Source organism: Anguilla anguilla, chromosome 1 (genome assembly GCF_013347855.1).
Source record: "Anguilla anguilla isolate fAngAng1 chromosome 1, fAngAng1.pri, whole genome shotgun sequence".
NCBI lineage: Eukaryota > Metazoa > Chordata > Actinopteri > Anguilliformes > Anguillidae > Anguilla > Anguilla anguilla.
This window is the reverse complement of record NC_049201.1, coordinates 527,860-547,689: the sequence shown is the minus strand read 5'-3', so window position 1 is coordinate 547,689 and position 19,830 is coordinate 527,860. Positions and strand designations below refer to the sequence as shown.

Genomic DNA, 19,830 nt, shown 5'->3' with positions numbered 1-19,830 from the left:
TCCACACGTAGGCGTTGGTGGGCTTTTAAACGGGCAGTGTGGTGTCTTTGAGTTAGCGCAATTGTTAACTGATCCTTTGGGGAAAGCAGGGATTCTGTTATCTGCTGAACCTGCGAGGACTTCTTCATTTCTTTGGACCTTTTTATCGCGACCATTCGGAGATATGAGTTCCTCCAACACTGACCAACGGCTGGACCATCTCTTGAGCGCCGTTGAGAGCGAGTTTCAAAAGGGCAGCGAGAAAGGCGATACCTCCGAGCGGGATATTAAACTTACCCTGGACGACGAAGAACTCTGGACCAAGTTTAAGGAGCTGACTAACGAAATGATAGTCACCAAAACTGGCAGGTCTGTTCTTTTAAAATTAAAAGTCTAAAGATGAAAGACAAAATGCGGCCAACAGGCCTACTGTGATAATGCCTATATACAGCCCAAGGCTGGACATGTTAAAGTCAACCCAGCGATTGACCCATTTCGGGCGGAACAAAACAAGAATTTCAAAGTTGACACATTACATTTATTTCAAAATTCTCAAAATGTACGCTTCGGAAAAGACTGGAAGACCGTCTATAACCCCAGGGCTACGGCTGTTGATGATATTGACCTAGCCTATTTATTAGGCTAATAAATGAAACATAGCAAATAGAGCAAATAATCTTGGTGCACGTAAAAAAGATTAAAGAATTAACACACTATTATTAAAAACAATGTATATTTGTTTGTTCAGCAAGCTATTTGCGGCCAAGGGGTAGGCTATTTGAAGGGAATTCAACAGAAGTAGTCGAAGGGAACTGAATTTGCGGATTTTTTTCTCACATTTTAAAATCATTACCTTAATATTTAATTAGCATTCAAAAAAAGCTTGCCATAACTACCATTATTTTTTTTACTCCAAGCAAGATTAATTTAAAATAATTTTCACTTTATTTGTAGCACAGGCAGGAAAATGTTCAGTGTTAAATCTTACTGTGTACATATGGTCCCAATTGGATTTATGTAGGCTAGTCCGTTAGAATTAACACTGAACATTTTACTGCGTAGGCCAAGCTATTAATCACTGTCTGTTTATTCGACTGCGTTTATAATGTGTCAGCAGTACAGTTTTTACTGGTATTGCGTTAGGAATTAATACTTTAAAATGACATAAAATATATAAATATCTCTAGTATCCGACTTATTATTCGTTATTGTTATTGGCTGGATCGCAACAGCGGGGCCAGCCCTACAAACGCGAATGTCTGTGACTGTGACTGAGTGACTGAGTGAGTGAGTGATGACGTCACACCATTGGTCGGCCAGTCCAGCCATATACTAGGTTTTGACCTGGTCTTGTTTTTCTGTATTTCTGTATTTATTGACATTCTTATCATAATAACCAGATTTCTGTGTTTCTGTATTTATTGGCATTCTTATCATAATAACTGGATTAAGCAGACCTCCTTATTCTATATAGAAAATTATAAATTATCAGTTTTTTTTCGTCATATTTTCAGGCGGATGTTCCCGGTGCTCCGAGCGAACGTGTCGGGCCTCGACCCAAACGCCATGTACTCCGTTCTTCTGGACTTCGTGGCGGCGGACAACAGCCGGTGGAAGTACGTTAACGGGGAGTGGGTGGCGGGCGGGAAGCCGGAGCCGCAGAGCCCCAGCTGCGTCTACATCCACCCCGACTCACCCAACTTCGGAGCGCACTGGATGAAGGCGCCGGTCTCCTTCAGCAAAGTCAAACTCTCCAATAAACTCAACGGGGGAGGACAGGTAATGACGTGGTATTAGTGTTGGGGAAGGACGGGTAATGATGCGGTATAAGTGTTGGGGAGGACAGGTGATGATGTGGTATTAGTGTTGGGGGAGGACAGGTAATGATGCGGTATAAGTGTTGGGGAGGACAGGTAATGATGCGGTATTAGTGTTGGGGAGGACAGGTGATGATGTGGTATTAGTGTTGGGGGAGGACAGGTAATGATGCGGTATTAGTGTTGGGGGAGGACGGGTAATGATGCGGTATAAGTGTTGGGGGAGGACAGGTAATGATGCGGTATTAGTGTTGGGGGAGGACAGGTAATGATGCGGTATAAGTGTTGGGGGAGGACAGGTAATGATGTGGTATTAGTGTTGGGGAGGACGGGTATTAGTGTTGGGGAGGACAGGTGATGTGGTATTAGTGTTGGGGAGGACAGGTAATGATGCGGTATTAGTGTTGGGGGAGGACGGGTAATGATGCGGTATAAGTGTTGGGGGAGGACAAGTAATGATGCGGTATTAGTGTTGGGGGAGGACAGGTAATGATGCGGTATTAGTGTTGGGGGAGGACAGGTAATGATGCGGTATAAGTGTTGGGGGAGGACAGGTAATGATGTGGTATTAGTGTTGGGGAGGACGGGTATTAGTGTTGGGGAGGACAGATAATGATGCGGTATTAGTGTTGGGGAGGACAGGTGATGATGCGGTATTAGTGTTGGGGGAGGATGGGTGATGATGTGGTATTAGTGTTGGGGGAGGACAGGTAATGATGCGGTATTAGTGTTGGGGAGGACGGGTAATGATGTGGTATTAGTGTTGGGGGAGGACGGGTAATGATGTGGTATTAGTGTTGGGGAGGACAGGTGATGATGTGGTATTAGTGTTGGGGAGGACAGGTGATGATGCGGTATTAGTGTTGGGGAGGACAGGTGATGATGCGGTATTAGTGTTGGGGAGGACAGGTAATGATGCGGTATTAGTGTTGGGGAGGACGGGTAATGATGCGGTATTAGTGTTGGGGGAGGACAGGTAATGATGTGGTATCAGTGTTGGGGGAGGACAGGTGATGATGCAGTATTAATGTTGGGGAGGACGGGTAATGATGCGGTATTAGTGTTGGGGGAGGACGGGTAATGATGCGGTATTAGTGTTGGGGGAGGACAGGTAATGATGCAATATTAGTGTTGGGGAGGACAGGTAATGATGTGGTATTAGTGTTGGGGGAGGACAGGTAATGATGTGGTATTAGTGTTGGGGGAGGACAGGTAATGATGCGATATTAGTGTTGGGGGAGGACAGGTAATGATGCGGTATTAGTGTTGGGGGAGGACAGGTAATGATGTGGTATTAGTGTTGGGGGAGGACAGGTGATGATGTGGTATCAGTGTTGGGGGAGGATGGGTAATGATGTGGTATTAGTGTTGGGGGAGGATGGGTGATGATGTGGTATCAGTGTTGGGGGAGGACGGGTGATGATGTGGTATTAGTGTTGGGGGAGGATGGGTGATGATGTGGTATCAGTGTTGGGGGAGGACGGGTGATGATGTGGTATCAGTGTTGGGGGAGGATGGGTGATGATATGGTATTAGTTTTGGGGGAGGACGGGTATCAGTGTTGGGGGAGGACAGGTGATGATATGGTATTAGTGTTGGGGGAGGACAGGTGATGATGTGGTATTAGTGTTGGGGGAGGATGGGTAATGATGTGGTATTAGTGTTGGGGGAGGATGGGTAATGATGTGGTATTAGTGTTGGGGGAGGACGGGTGATGATGCGGTATTAGTGTTGGGGAGGACGGGTGATGATGTGGTATTAGTGTTGGGTGATGAGGCGGTATCAGTGTCCACCTCTCCCTTTGCTCCTGGTGGTATCAGTGGCCCATGCTCTTTCACACGTTATGCATTTAGATTCTCATCTGTGCTTTGAACCGAACGATGTCGTGTGCTGCCCACCGTACTCACACCCGTACGCAGACAGCGCTGACCGAACGTTGCTATGCACGCAGATAATGCTGAACTCCCTGCACAAGTACGAGCCGCGCATTCATATCGTCAAAGTGGGCGGAGTGCAGAAGATGATCAGCAGCCAGTCCTTCCCGCAGACGCAGTTCATCGCCGTCACCGCCTACCAGAACGAGGAGGTGAGGAGACCAACCCTAACCCACCTAACCCTAACCCTAACTCGCCTACGAGAACGAGGAGGTGAGGAGACCAACCCTAACCCACCTAACCCTAACCCTAACCCTAACCCGCCTACCAGAACGAGGAGGTGAGGAGACCAACCCTAACCCACCTAACCCTAACCCTAACCCTAACCCTACCAGAACGAGGAGGTAAGGAGACCAACCCTAACCCACCTAACCCTAACCCTAACCCTACCAGAACGAGGAGGTGAGGAGACCAACCCTAACCCACCTAACCCTAACCCTAATCCTAACCCTACCAGAACGAGGAGGTGGGGAGACGCCATTCTCTGAAAATGGAGCTCCTTTTATTATTCATGGAAAAACACATTTCAGCTTCACATGTCAATAAATAATAAGAAATAAGATCTTGTAATTGTGTTATAACTAACCTTATAATCCTCATCTTCTTCTAGATTACAGCTCTGAAGATCAAACACAACCCATTCGCAAAAGCCTTCCTGGATGCAAAAGACCGGTAAGATTAATTTTTTGTTTCTTAAAGAGATAACACTGAATTTGTCGATATGAATTTTGAAAAATGTTTAAATGAAGACCATCCTGTCGGGAGGACAGCTGTTTGATTGGTCCCTTGATGGCCTCTTTGTCGTTAATTACAGGAGTGACCACAAGGAGGCGCCAGACCAGAGCGGGGACAGCCAGCAGTCTGGATACTCACAGAGTGAGTGTTTCAGCCCTCCTTTTCACAGACAGACAGAAAGGCAGAAGCAGGGGTGTTTCAGTGAGGAGACAGACAGACAGTCAGAAGCAGCGGTGTTTCATTCAGGTGACAGACACCTGCCCTGTGATGGACAGCGAGTTAAAGCAGTGCCATCAGGGGCTGTACTGCCGTCCCTGAGCAGGTGATTTACCTGAGAAATCACAGGGACTGCAGTACAGCCAGCACCACTAAGGGAACTCACCCAGAGGTGAATCAAGGCCGTGTCAGATGATGGTGATGATAATGGTGGTGATGATGATGAGGATGGAGATGAGGATGGTGATGATGATGGTGTTGATGGTGATGGTCATGATGATGGTGATGGTCATGATGAGGATGGCGATGATGATGATGATGGTGGTGATGATGATGAGGATGATGAGGATGGAGATGATGGTGCTGATGGTGATGGTGGTCCTGTGCTCTCTCTCTACAGTCGGAGGCTGGTTTTTACCCAGTAACGGCTCCTTCTGCCCCAGCAGTAGCCCCTCCCAGTTCAGCAGTGGCCCCGCCCTCTCTTCAGGGTCATACTGTGAGCGCTACTCTGGTCTAAGGAGTCACCGAGCCACGCCCTACCCCACCCACTACTCACACCGCAACACCGGCACCAGTAAGAGAACTACACCCTACACACTACACCCTACCCCACCCACTACTCAAACCGCAACACCGGCACCAGTAAGAGAACTACACCCTACACACTACACCCTGCACACTACACCCTACCCCACCCACTACTCACACCGCAACACCGGCACCAGTAAGAGAACTACACCCTACACACTACACCATGCACACACGTGTATATCAGAGTTCATCAGGGAGTATCAGGGTTTATCAGTGAGTATCAGCATTTATCAGGGAGTATCAGGTTTTATCAGGGAATATCAGGGTTTATCAGGGAGTATCAGGATATATCAAAGTTCATCAGGGAGTATCAGGGTTTATCAGTGAGTATCAGCATTTATCAGTGAGTATCAGGGTTTATCAGTGAGTATCAGGGTTTATCAGGGAGTATCAGGGTTTATTTGGCTCTTGTCTCTCTCAGACGGCTACATGGATAACGGCTCTCCTGGCCTGGCAGCCCATGACAGCTGGTCCTCCTTGCAGATCCCCAACACCAATGGAATGGGCACGCTCCCACACTCCACCAATCCCAGCTCCAACAGCAGGTAAACTCTGCCCCTGCACATACTGTCCAATCACAACGCTCTGTCCACAGGGACACTGACTGGTTGTGGGTTGGTGTGGTTTTGGGTGGGATTGTGGGTGAGGTACTCAGTGCTGATGGTTGTTTCTGTGTGTGCAGTCAGTACTGATGGATGAGGGTTGTGTTTCTTTGTGTGCAGTCAGTACTGATGGTTGTTTCTGTGTGTGCAGTCAGTACTGATGGTTGTTTCTGTGTGTGCAGTCAGTACTGATGGTTGTTTCTGTGTGTGCAGTCAGTACCCCAGCCTCTGGTCAGTGTCGGGGACGTCTCTGGGCCCCTCGGGGTCCCCGCCCGGGCCCCTGGGGAGCAGCCTGACCTCCCAGTTCCTGCGGGGCTCGTCCGTGCCCTACTCCGCCCTGCCAGGCTCCGCCCCCTCATCAATGTACGACAACAGCCTGACGGAGGTCAGCGCCGGTGACGCCCAGTTTGAGACCTCCATCGCTCGGCTCACCGCCTCCTGGACCGCGCCCGTAGCACAGACCTACTGACCCCGCCCCTCGACCCAGACCCCACACCCAGACCTACTGATCCCGCCCACAATCGCCCCCCCCTCGACCCAGACCCCACACCCGGAACCCAGACCCCGTCCCCTGACCCAGAGCCCACACCGGGAACCAGACCCCACACCCGGAACCCAGACCCCACACCCAGAACCAGACCCCACACTTGGAACCCAGACCCCACACCCGTAGCACAGACCTACTGACCCCACCCACAATCGCCTCGCCCCTCGACCCAGACCCCACACCAGGAACCCAGACCCCACACCCGGAACCGAGACCCCACACTTGGAACCCAGACCCCACACCTGGAACCAGACCCAAAACCGTCCATCCAACATTCCACACAGGTGGGGCTTCAGTACAGAACATTCCATGATGCCCCCCCCCCCAGTAACACACATAGTCAGCCTGTCCATTCCAGTGTAACAGAAGGGCCATGCGCAGAAAAGGAGTTTCTCTCCCTCGCTTCTTTGGGCTCATCGCCATAGCAACCACTGCTAAGACAGTCAGACAGGAAATGGGTGCACCGCCCCTGAGAAGCTCCACCCCTGAGATGCTCCGCCCCTGAAAACACTGACCCTGAAAACACCGCTGCAAGACAACTCTTCCTAGTGAGGACCATTTTATTCATGTTAATTATTGTTGTTGTAATTAATAAAAAGAAAACACTATTCACTGTGCTTACAATAATAGTTCGAATATCAGGCATATCAGTTAAAATTAATCTAACTGATATGCTTGATAAACTCTGTACCTACAGTCTAAGCTACAGGAGGAAGTCTGTCTCTATGACAGCCCTGTTTATCTCTACTGCATCTATTTTCCATCTCTACTGCATTCATTCTCCATCTCTACTGCATCTATTTTCCATCTCTACTGCATTCATTCTACATCTCTACTGATTCATTCTCCATCTCTACTACATTCATTCTCCATCTCTCTCCATCTCTACTGCATCCATTCTCCATCTCTACTGCATTCATTCTCCATCTCTATTGCATTCATTCTCCATCTCTATTGCATTCATTCTCCATCTCTACTGCATTCATTCTCTGTGCCCTGTGGGGAGAAAACCTGTAAATATTTGTTGTTTGTATTTGCTGGACGCTTTATTTATGTAATTTTAAAAGTAAATTAAAGTTTTTTTTTTTCTTTTTTCAAAGGTTTCCATTTTCCCTGTGTTTGTGTAAAATGCGTCTGCAGCCACTCCACGCTCACACAAAATGGTTGCCCTTCCTCTCCTCACTCACAATTAAAAACTTCCTTCTTTACAGGTTTTTGCAGAGCTCAAACTCAATTAACAAAAAACAATTAGCAAAAAAGGAAGACTGTAAAAATGCCACATGTAGGGGGCTAGAATGCAAACTGCTTTTATAAACACAGAAAAGCAAGTAGACTAGAGCCAGGCTAGGAGAGGCTATGCGGATGGGAGAGAAACAGATTAAACTGATCAGAAGAGGTTAAAATCTTAAAATTGGTTCACTGGTCCCAGGCTTCTCCTCAGAGTTGTGTGAAAAGACGAACCCCAGAGCTGGGTAAATTCCACACGGACAGCAGGAAGCACAGATTAACTGGCTGGGATCCACAGAACAGTCAGTGACTGGATCACAAGTAGCAGAGCTCCCTTGGGCTCAGAGGACAGTGGACCAACCAACCAATCATGTTGGTCTTTGATGGATCATTTGTACGGCGCAAAAATAAATTCACAAATATATTCACAGACAACTGGGCGACCCCAAAGATGAAAACACCCTTTCCCTCTGCGGAAAACAAAAGTAAATCTGACCCAAAAGTACCAGAGATTTTACAGCCAAACAGCCCAGCTCTCTCACCTCAGTGCGAACTCTCCTCCTCAGCCGTCTGAGTTTGATTAAGGGAGATGTGGGGGAGAGGGGAGGGGAGGCATGGGGAGGAGGGTGAGTGGGCCACAGTAAAAGGGGTTAAATCTGTTTAAATTATATCTGCACAAACAATTTAACCCACAGAGCATGTACGAGGTCAGAGATGGTTTTCCTGAAGTGCATGGGCAGCCCTTACCTGCGAGTGTGTTATTTCCCCTAGAGTCCCTCATATCTGCGGCTCCAGGAGAGAAATTTATTCACCCAGACACGGATGGCTCCTTCTGATTGGCTGGTATGAATCATTACATCGCTGAACAGTAAACATGGAATAAGAGACAGCCCAGCTCCTTGCAAGCTCCTGTGAGAGTAACTCAGGGTTCAGACATGGCAGCACATGACTGCTCAGTTATTGCAGTAATTCTGATGGCGGTGTTGTGGTGGACTGCAAAAAAAACAAGTGGGAGTGTCTGGGGGGGGGGGGGGGGGGGGGGGGGTCTCGAGTCACTCCCACTGGTGCATGTGTTTGCCAGACACCCCCCCCCCCCAGCCCTGACGGGTCCTCTGATGTCTGTGTGCTTCCTTAATGAAGACCTTTTCGGACCCTGGTGAGACATTGCTCACAGCTGAGAGCACGCTGCACTGTGTCCTCTACAAGCCCCGCCCCCAACCCCCAAACACACAACACACCCACCCACCCAACCCCACCCGCTTCCCCCACCCCGCCCCTGCCCACCCATCACCATGGCAACCCCTGTGCTTCGTCCAGTATGTAAACAAACAGCCAAATATTCCCAGAGCTCAGCCCCTGTCTGGATTTAGCACACCGAGTCGCTCTATCAGGGCTGGATTTAGCACACCGAGCCCCTCTATCAGGGCTGCATTTAGCACACTGAGCCGCTCTATCAGGGCTGGATTTAGCACACCGAGCCCCTCTACCAGGGCTGGATTTAGCACACCGAGCCCCTCTATCAGGGCTGGATTTAGCACACTGAGCCGCTCTATCAGGGCTGGATTTAGCACACCGAGCCCCTCTATCAGGGCTGGATTTAGCACACTGAGTCGCTCTACCAGGGCTGGATTTAGCACACTGAGCCGCTCTATCAGGGCTGGATTTAGCACACTGAGCCGCTCTATCAGGGCTGGATTTAGCACACTGAGCCGCTCTATCTGGGCTGGATTTAGCACACTGAGTCGCTCTACCAGGGCTGGATTTAGCACACTGAGCCTCTCTATCAGCGCTGGATTTAGCACACCGAGCCCCTCTATCAGGGCTGGATTTAGCACACTGAGCCGCTCTATCAGGGCTGGATTTAGCACACCGAGCCCCTCTATCAGGGCTGGATTTAGCACACTGAGCCGCTCTATCAGGGCTGGATTTAGCACACCGAGCCCCTCTATCAGGGCTGGATTTAGCACACTGAGCCGCTCTATCAGGGCTGGATTTAGCACACCGAGCCCCTCTATCTGGGCTGGATTTAGCACACTGAGCCGCTCTATCAGCGCTGGATTTAGCACACCGAGCCCCTCTATCTGGGCTGGATTTAGCACACTGAGCTGCTCTATCAGGGCTGGATTTAGCACACTGAGCCGCTTTATCAGGGCTGGATTTAGCACACTGAGCCGCTCTATCAGGGCTGGATTTAGCACACTGAGCCGCTTTATCAGGGCTGGATTTAGCACACTGAGCCGCTCTATCAGGGCTGGATTTAGCACACTGAGCCGCTTTATCAGGGCTGGATTTAGCACACTGAGCCGCTTTATCAGGGCTGGATTTAGCACACTGAGCCGCTCTATCAGGGCTGGATTTAGCACAGTGAGCCTCTCTATCAGCGCTGGATTTAGCACAATGAGCATGCTGCACTGTCTGAGATAAAAGCACCACCTGGTGGGCCAAAGATGTAACTACACCTCCCTGTATTTTGTCAGTGAAGTAAAATTAGTCTTTGTACGTATATTAATTGTCGTTCCCAACATGTATGTACATAGTTACAAAACACCCAATGAAAAGTTGCCAGTCGCTAAGAAAAAAAGAAAAACGCATCCCTGCCTCCCTGCAGAGGCTAAGTTTTGGGATCCAGTCCTAATCTGACCCCCGAGGAACGTCTACAGTAGGAATTACAGTAAGAAAATCACACCAAACACTATTATTATTATGATTATTATTATTTTAATGATTATTATTATTACAGTCATTATTAATTATTATTATTAGAAGAGCCAGGACTCTAGTTAACCCCCTGTGGGTTAACTAACATCCTCTCACCCCTAAGAAACAAACATCCTCTCCGCAGCGAAAACTCTCGCCCAGAGTGCAGCGTCGGAGCTTCAGGAACATTCCTGCGCCGCGCTTCAGCACGTTTAGCCCAAATTATACCTGCAGCCGCATCACAGGGCAGCGAAAACCTCAACACACAGCTCAGCCAGTTCTCCAGCTGGTGCACTGTCCAAAGGGCCCTCTAGGGGGAGGCAGAGAGCACTCCTGTCATTAATAGGCCCACTGGCCGTGGCGTTATCGCCGAAGTACTGAGGGGCAGCACCAGTATCCAGGCAACCAGGACCATCCGCCAGCCCGGCCGCCCGTCCGCCCGTCCGTCCGCCCGTCCGTCCGTCCATCCGTCCACCCGCCCGCTCTTCCGTGTGGAGCTACAGGTCTCTCACTTCGTCCTCCACGGTCTGGTCGCTCGCACCCACGTACCTCTCCTGTACCCCCAGAGTGCTGATGCTCAGAGTTAAAGACTCACACAGCACAGAGGAAGTGCTTCCAGGTCAAACAGCCTTACTGCTCATCTGACAGGAAGTAACCATAGCACAAGCACTGCACTACACAATATATCACACCTCACTCCACAGTGCCCTGCATCCGCTACTTTTGATTGGCTGCACAATCCCCAGCATTCGCTACATCTGATTGGCTGCACAATCCCCTGCATTCACTACATCTGATTGGCTGCACAATCCCCGCATTCGCTACACCTGATTGGCTGCACAATACCCTCCATTTGCTACATCTGATTGGCTGCACAATACCCTGCATTCCTGGCCCACTTTGATTCCTTAGGTTGTCATGACAAATGATAGCAGATCTTTCAGGTGACATACCTGGTTAATAAAGGTAAAGTAAATAAACCTAATCATCCTGGTGTTTATGAAGGATACGCGTCGAAGTGGAAGTCCACCCCCACAGCAGCGGACATCAGGGTCTGGATGTTCCTCTCCTCCAGGTCCCCGAAACAGTAGCCATTGGCCTTATCCACCACCCGCATCACCTGCATCATGCTCTCTTTGTCCTGGGGTCAAAGCCATCCATTCACTATCACACCCAGACTATCTGCTAACAGTACTGGTGCTGTACACCTTCATTATTATTCATGAGACCAATCAAAACTGAGCTTCATTTGTATCAATAGGGAGACAGAACACATCTGACTATTCCAGAGAATCTGTCACATCCTCATACGATTTAAAAATACTCCTTGTGTCTTCACAGGTACGCAGTCTCACCTGCACAGGGGCACAGTCTCACCCGCACAGGTACACAGCCTCACCCGCACAGGTGTACAGTCTCACCTGCACAGGGGCACAGTCTCACCTGCACAGGGGCACAGTCTCACCTGCACATTGAGCGGAACGAAGGAGACCAGGCCGTAGTCCTGGATGACCTCAGCCAGCTTCTCGTTGAGACGGAGGAACTTCCTGAAGAAGGGGTCAGCAGCCAGGTGATCCAGCAGGTAGGACAGGTCCAGCACCTCCGTGTAGTAGTCCAGGTTAAAAGCTGAGAGCCGCAGAGTGGAGAGAAGGCGTGAGCAGGCCGTGTGTGGGGCTACACTGTGGGGCTCAGGTACAGTACAGGAGTGGTCATCATTAACACAATCAGCTGCATGAGAGCCTCCATCACCTCCATAACCTCCACACTCACACCCAACCCACCTCCCTCACCGCCAGTGTGATACACACTGTAGGACGCATACAGTCTCACTGTGACACGGACACACAATCACACAGTGAAACAGTGACACAGTCACACTGTGCTGTAATGAGAATCACCGTTAAGCAGGGGAGGAGCAGGGGGCAAGGGAGGAGCAGGGGGCAGGGGACGAGCGGGGCAGGGCAGGAGCCGGGCAGGGGAGGAGCAGGGGGCAGGGGAGGAGCAGGGGGCAGGGGACGAGCAAGGCAGGGCAGGAGCGGGGGGCAGGGGAGGAGCGGGGCAGGGGAGGACTGGGGGAAGCCTGCTCACCCAGCTTGCCGTACTGCTCGATGAGGTCCATCTTGGACAGCACATTGACGTGTGGCAGCTCTATATGCAGCATAGTGGACAGGGACGTGCACAGAACGGAGATGAACTTGGCCGGATCCGTGCAGTAATGAGAGTCGACAAGATGCACTGCCGTCAGCTGCACCCGGAGGAGGAGGAGGAGAAGGAGGAAGAGGGACGAAGCAGGTTAGCTACCTGCAGCCAGAGGAGCACTGCAGCTTCATTACAGTTAACAAACACTGGACCTCCAGCCCCAAATCTTTGCACAGGCACACAAAAACAGCCATGGCTATAAATGTGTGTAAATGTATATCAGTGTATGTAAATGTGCATAAATGAGTGGAAATATGCATAAAGTTGTGTAAATGAGCATAAATGTGGGTAAATGTGCACCTCACCCTGAAGTTCCACTGGGCGAGTTGGGAAAAGATGTTCTTCACCGAGTTCTGGTGGGTGTAGAGCTCCACCTGCCCGGGGCAGTCGAACAGGAAGTAGCTATCGGCGTGCGGCTGCAGCTTGGCCTGCAGCCAGTCCAGATTGGCCTGCAGGTACTCCATGCAGTACAGCAGGCCCCCGTTAGGCCCCAGCTGCAGCCCGTCCATCACGTCGTCCAGGGTGACCAGCTCGGACACGTCCACCGCGCAGGGGTACGGTAGGCCCTCGTTTGCGGGGTCCAGGTTCACCACCGCCACCTTCCGCCCCAGGAGCCCCAGGAACTCGGCCATGCCCCGGCAGTACGTGGTCTTTCCAGAACCCGGAGGCCCAATGACCACCTGGCCGAAACGCAGGGAGGGGGCTGCGGGAGGAGGGGCAGGCCTCGCGGACATTGCTGGAGTTTCAATCGGGAGTCAGGGTCACGAGCTAATCACATGATAACGTAATCTGGCGAGAGAAAAAAAGCAGGTTGACTTCACTGCACTTCTGAAAGGGGTGGTATGGTGCCACGTCAAAATTAACATAATAAATTATAGTTTCTTTCATCGTTTTAATATTGATTTAGGCTAACGACACACTGTTTTGCTTAAGACATTTTAAGTTACAGATATATTAGTTGACATCCCTATGAAGGGTGTTAAGCTCTTATGAATGTAGACGCAGTTGATGCTAAGTGTTACCATGTGACAGACATATGACATAGCAAGCAGCATCATGAGCAAACTGAATTGAGACAAAAGGTTTCTTTCACATAGCCAAATGTGTAACGCAGTAGTACAGCCATGCAGCGACACAGTTACTAACACTTACACATTTGCTGCGTTCACTGTTTATTCAGTAAACTTAGGTTAGGAAGATAGCACGAGCTGCCAAACATCCACTTGCCTTAGTGAGTTAATGTTTCCGGACAACGGATACGGTAGCTTAAGTTAAGTTAGCTTAAGGTGGTCAGTTCGGTTCCTCATAGGGACTGAACTAACGGTTCGGTTATACCCCGTTACAGAATAATTCGGAAACTTTAAACATACGTTAGAACAACAACTTACCAGTCCACACCACACGAATGTATTCACCTTATCGCCGGCGCGCAAATGGTCATAACGCGGAAACCAGTGCGTACAGCTTATGATACCGTGTAGCAACGAAGACGAACACATCCGTTCCGCTTTGTCAGATACACCCGCTTTAGCTGAATATTCTTTTCTTTTGGAATTAATCAAGTAAGTACTTGCATCGTGTTATAGTGTGAACGCAGTGTTCAGCTCTCTTATATACGCATTAATTGTTTCAGGGTTGTAAATTAGCGGTGGCAATGTGGTGCAGTGTATACAGAAACTCCGTGTGTAAGTGTGGTGCTGCTGTTGTATTTTAACGGAGAATGGGGCTTAACCCGAGCTGATTCTGAAACCCTCAACCTGACCGCATAATTGAATAAAATTGTATGTTATGTGTGCCATTCTGGTTGACGGTAAAGTAAATGAATAAAGTATTAAAAAACAACATAAAATATCAATTATAATTTTTTAAAAATGGAAATCACATTTCAACAAGTAATATTTTCATTAACAATATACAAAAACATACATTTTACACATACAATAAATCTTTTACATACAATAAAAACCCTGTTCCACCTAAAAGAACACAGGTTGAATGGCTTATCGGGCTCATTCCACTGACAGGTTGAGGTTAAGATTCTACATGAAGGTTCTTGGCAGTCAGATTCAGCACCAGTCCTGCGTATGCTGTTTGAGGTTTCTGCTGCATGGACTGTCTCTGCTGGTGTGGGCAGCTTCAGTGCAGGCTGGGGGTTCTGGATCAGCGGAGGGGGGGGGGGGGGGGGGGGGGGCGTTTTCTGGGTCAGCGATGAGGGTGGCTTCTGTACTTCATGCTGGTGGTTGCCTGGCGACGCAGTAGCGTGTCGCCCTGGTCCGTGTCTTTGGGCGGGTCATAAACCGTGGATATGAGGAAGTGTGGGCGGGGCTTCTTCACAGGAAGGAAGGAGTTGAGCTTCTCTCCGTGGTACCTGAGAGACAAACAGCACAGGCAGTATTCAAACGCTGTTTAAACAGGACTTACAGGATAACAGGGTTGTGGGTTTGAGTCCCAGGTAGGACACTGCAGTTTTACCCATCAGCAGGTACATAATCTGTGATGCTTCAGTAAAATATCCAGCTGTATAAATGGATTGTATATATAAATGTCAGCTGTGTAAGTTGCCCTGGATAAGTGTGTCTGCTAAATACCTAAAATGTAAATGTTAATGTAAATGGTCAAGATCTAGTGGGTGTGGTCTGAATGGGCAGGTGTGGTGGGCGTGGTCTGAATGGGCAGGTGTAGTGGGTGTGGTCTGAATGGGCAGGTGTAGTGGGTGTGGTCTGTATGGGCAGGTGTAGTGGGTGTGGTCTGTATGGGCAGGTGTAGTGGGTGTGGTCTGTATGGGCAGGTGTAGTGGGTGTGGTCTGAATGGGCAGGTGTAGTGGGTGTGGTCTGAATGGGCAGGAGTAGTGGGTGTGGTCTGAATAGGCAGGTGTAGTGGGTGTGGTCTGTATGGGCAGGTGTGGTGGGATTGGTCTGAATGGGCAGGTGTAGTGGGTGTGATCTGTATGGGCAGGTGTAGTGGGTGTGGTCTGAATGGGCAGGTGTAGTGGGTGTGGTCTGAATGGGCAGGTGTAGTGGGTGTAGTCTGGATTACAGGTGAACAGCACATGTTGATCAGGAAGAGGATGGGACAGGGGAACTCACCCAAAGCCCCTCTTGCATTTGGGGTGCTGGCCTTCAGTCTCCAGGGTGTCTGGTATCCCGGCTCGGGCCTGTCCCAGACCGTCCCCATCCCGCCAGCCCTGCCTCTCCATCAGCTTCCTGCCCACTCCCTGCACATGGAGCACATAATCCCCATTACACAGGGCAGGGCACTGCACTATACACGCTCTGTGTCCCCCATTACACAGGGCAGAGCACTGCGCTATATACGCACTGTACCCCAAATTACACGCACACGCCCTGTACCCCCCATTACACACACACGCCCTGTACCCCCCATTACACACACACACGCCCTGTACCCCACATTACACACACACACGCCCTGTACCAACATTACATACACATACGCCCTTTACCCCACATTACACACACACGCCCTGTACCCCACATTACACACACAGCTCATCACATTACAGCAAGATCTAAAATCATGAATGATCTCAGTACTGAAGATAAAGGAGTGGAACATCTGGTTATTAGAGAGTATCTGTGATGACAGTCTCTCCTTACTCAAGAACTTCTGATTTGATCAGCCAATTGACATGCTCTCCCACCTTTGTGAACCTCTCGAAGCTTCCGATTGGCTGCTGCTGGACAGACACCTTCTCCAGCCCCTCCCTGAGCCTCCTCTCATGGCGCATCTGAACGTAGTCGCGGGAGTCCATGTCTCCTCCATCTAAGCGCAACAGACTCCATCACACCTCCATCTATCACACCTCCATCTAAGCGCAACAGACACCATCACACCTCCATCTATCACACCTCCATCTAAGCGCAACAGACTCCATCACACCTCCATCTATCACACCTCCATCTAAGTGCAACAGACACCATCACACCTCCATCTATCACACCTCCATCTAAGCGCAACAGACTCCATCATACCTCCATCTATCACACCTCCATCGAAGAGCAACAGACTCCATCACACCTCCATCTATCACACCTCCATCTAAGCGCAACAGACACCATCACACCCCCATCTATCACACCTCCATTGAAAAGCAACAGACACCATCACACCTCCATCTATCACACATCCATCTAAGAGCAACAGACACCAACACACCTCCATCTAAGCGCAACAGACACCACCACACCTCCATCTATCACACCTCCATCTAAGAGCAACAGACACCATCACACCTCCATCTATCACACCTCCATCTAAGAGCAACAGACACCACCATACCTCCATCTATCACACCTCCATCTAAGCGCAACAGACACCATCACACCTCCATCTAAGAGCAACACAGACACCATCACACCTCCATCTATCACACCTCCATCTAAGAGCAACACAGACACCATCACACCTCCATCTATCGCACCTCCATCTAAGAGCAACAGACACCACCATACCTCCATCTATCACACCTCCATCTAAGCGCAACAGACACCATCACACCTCCATCTATCACACCTCCATCTAAGAGCAACAGACTCCATCACACCTCCATCTATCACACCTCCATCTAAGCGCAACAGACACCATCACACCTCCATCTATCACACCTCCATCTAAGAGCAACAGACACCACCATACCTCCATCTATCACACCTCCATCTAAGCGCAACAGACACCATCACACCTCCATCTAAGAGCAACACAGACACCATCACACCTCCATCTATCACACCTCCATCTAAGAGCAACACAGACACCATCACACCTCCATCTATCACACCTCCATCTAAGCGCAACAGACACCATCACACCTCCATCTATCACACCTCCATCTAAGAGCAACACAGACACCATCACACCTCCATCTAAGAGCAACACAGGCACCATCACACCTCCATGTATCACACCTCCATCTAAGAGCAACACAGACACCATCACACCTCCATCTAAGAGCAACACAGACACATCACATCTCCATCTATCACACCTCCATCGAAGAGCAACACAGACACCATCACACCATCTGCAGTAAACTGCACACACCCTTCCGTAGCAACACTAAGCAGAAAAAGAATACGCTGCTTTAGGGCAAAGCCACTGATCAGAGGCAGGGGCCCTTAAAGAGGCCCTTAAAGGGGTGTAGAGATAAGGGCACCTTTGTCGTAATAAACGCTCATGTCCACGTCCCAGTCATCTGCCGTCTGCTCGTCGAAATCTGTGCAGGCAAAATCAGAGCAGGAGAAATCAGAGCAGGAGAAATCAGAGCAGGCAAAATCAGACCAGGAGAAATCAGAGCAGAAATCCGTCATTCTGAACACTTCAGCATTACAGGCACTTTAATTCCATCGTGCGGCTGAACGTTTCACACGTGCTCCAATGAGAAGCGCCAGTGCCTTACCGCCCTCCTCCTCCTGCCAGTACTGAGCGTCGGTGTAGAACACCAGGCCGGACCCTCCTTTCTCCCACTTGAGCTCGATCTCCTCCTCGTACAGACGCTCCTTGCTGCGCTCCTGACTGGTCACGTCCTCGTGCAGGGCCTCATGACGCTCCCACTCCTCACAGCGGTCATCGTCCTGGAAACGGCACATGCATGCGCACATGCACACACGTGCGCACACACACACACACACACACAGGGACACATACACACACTCTGAGTTAAGCGCTACACAGACACACGCACTGTGCACACACAGGCACGCCACAGAGCAAAGAGCCCGCAGCAGACACAGCGGCCCCATCGCTGGAGAGGAAGTCACACACGCAGGCCGTACTCACATCATCAGGGCCCGACTCAGACTCCTCCCCCTCCGGCCAGGCTGTTTCCGGGGCAACAGAGGGAGCGTTCTCCCCATGGGGGTTTGCGCTGGCACAGGGGGAGGTGCCCACGGCCGGGGAGGTGCCCCCAGCAGGACTGCTAATCTCTTCTCCGCCCGCCGTGTAGACCCCCTCCTCCAGCTGAACGGTGCTCGTGTCCTGGTACAGGAAGGGCACGTTGCCGTAGCGACGACGGGAGCCAGTCTTGGGGAAGGTGAGGCCGAGCTGGCGGATGAGGCGGGGCGGCAGGCGGCAGGCCTGTATCAGCCGCAGAAACACCGTCACTGGCGTGCCCACGTTACCGTTGGGCATCAACGCCGGGGGGTTCAGCTCCGGCAGACCGCGCAGGTCCAGCTCAGTGAAGCGCTCCGTTAGCCCCGTACCCCGCCGTTTCAGCTCCGCCTTCGTTTTATACGGGAACCCGTCTGCGACTGAGCCCAGGAGAGAAACATGTCAGCCGGAAATCACGCCGGCTATGCCGCACACTGACAAAACATAACGCGATAGAACCTAACCAGAACTTCACTTAAAGTGACACACTCATTTTAAGCTGTTTGAAGACCTGCAGTAAGTTAATACTCTTAACGGGTTTTTTAGTGAATAAACTATTAACATTAGTTATTGTTATAACACTGATAAGTAAAGCTACTAAGTTGGATGGTAAGCAGCCAGTCTGGTCACTAGTTAAGAACAGTGGAATCGCCGTGTGATGCATATTTGTTACAGGTAATCTATCTAAATACGAGCGGAGTTACCGTACCTGTCTCTTCAGATACCTTTACCCTCCTGATCACACACCGTCTTGCGAGCCAGTTCCCTTTCGAATCGATCCACTGATTCCCAGCGTACATCTTCACAAATCTGTCCGCCTCTCCGGCTGGGACCGACACAACACAACAGCATGTTTTCTCGTCTTTGGACGCGACGACGCGTCTGCTGTTCTCCGAAGACTCGCAGTTCACTTCAGCTGCGTTGGTTTCCTGCGGAACAGCAAGCGGGTCGATCGCAGTCTGCTCTGGATCTTTTATCTGTCCGGACCCCGCTGGGTCCTTGAGGACCTCCGGGCGGTGTCGGTAGTGGAAGCAGAAGAACCCCCCGCTTTCTATAAACTGACTGAAATAGTTCCTTAGGTCAGCTGATCGAAATGCTGCTGGAATATTACTGACAACAAAATACAAAACATTTGCGATCTCCGCCATGACACCTCTGAGTCACTAGAACGTATTTTTCCGGTTCGTCATACGTAACTTCGCCATTTCCGGTTACCATACCACTTCCTAGTAACAGGCTTAGCAACAGTCTACGGCTCTGATCTGTACCAGAGCGGTGCTACTCGACCAAACGAAGAATATAAACCTCAGCTCTGATGTCAAGGCAGCTAAAGGCGGATTTGGAAGGAATTAAACTTTATTATACATTTTGAAGTCTCATTCTGTGCATGGTTGACGTA

The 19,830-nt window shown here is 50.1% G+C and overlaps 3 protein-coding genes across 4 annotated transcripts; 1 reads left to right on the top strand and 2 right to left on the bottom strand.

Annotated features, from left to right (window-relative positions):
• Positions 1 to 39: 39 nt before the first annotated feature.
• On the top strand, positions 40 to 6,434 carry LOC118223858 (T-box transcription factor T-A-like). The gene is made up of 8 exons (XM_035410869.1): positions 40 to 348; positions 1,494 to 1,758; positions 3,748 to 3,882; positions 4,341 to 4,402; positions 4,545 to 4,606; positions 5,082 to 5,255; positions 5,694 to 5,817; positions 6,088 to 6,434. Exons 1-8 carry the CDS (start codon positions 164 to 166, stop codon positions 6,341 to 6,343), a joined length of 1,263 nt encoding a protein of 420 aa, XP_035266760.1. The 5' UTR covers positions 40 to 163; the 3' UTR covers positions 6,344 to 6,434.
• A 3,909-nt stretch (positions 6,435 to 10,343) lies between these two features.
• On the bottom strand, positions 10,344 to 14,072 carry gpn2 (GPN-loop GTPase 2). Of its 2 annotated transcripts, none has more exons than XM_035403584.1 (6): positions 13,933 to 14,072; positions 12,850 to 13,333; positions 12,434 to 12,590; positions 11,811 to 11,971; positions 11,356 to 11,486; positions 10,344 to 10,915 (listed from the first exon to the last, which is right to left on the bottom strand). In XM_035403584.1, the coding sequence occupies exons 2-6, from the start codon at positions 13,276 to 13,278 to the stop codon at positions 10,843 to 10,845; spliced, it is 951 nt and encodes a 316-aa protein (XP_035259475.1). In that variant the 5' UTR covers positions 13,279 to 13,333; positions 13,933 to 14,072; the 3' UTR covers positions 10,344 to 10,842. The 2 variants fall into 2 exon arrangements, with proteins under 2 accessions (XP_035259475.1, XP_035259485.1); XM_035403594.1 differs by lacking the exon at positions 13,933 to 14,072 and adding an exon at positions 13,772 to 13,885.
• Positions 14,073 to 14,715: 643 nt separating this feature from the next.
• On the bottom strand, positions 14,716 to 19,627 carry gpatch3 (G patch domain containing 3). Its single transcript, XM_035381055.1, has 7 exons — positions 19,141 to 19,627; positions 18,342 to 18,811; positions 17,962 to 18,136; positions 17,719 to 17,778; positions 16,207 to 16,328; positions 15,632 to 15,759; positions 14,716 to 14,912 (listed from the first exon to the last, which is right to left on the bottom strand). The coding sequence occupies exons 1-7, from the start codon at positions 19,577 to 19,579 to the stop codon at positions 14,747 to 14,749; spliced, it is 1,560 nt and encodes a 519-aa protein (XP_035236946.1). The 5' UTR covers positions 19,580 to 19,627; the 3' UTR covers positions 14,716 to 14,746.
• Between the last annotated feature and the right edge of the window lie 203 nt (positions 19,628 to 19,830).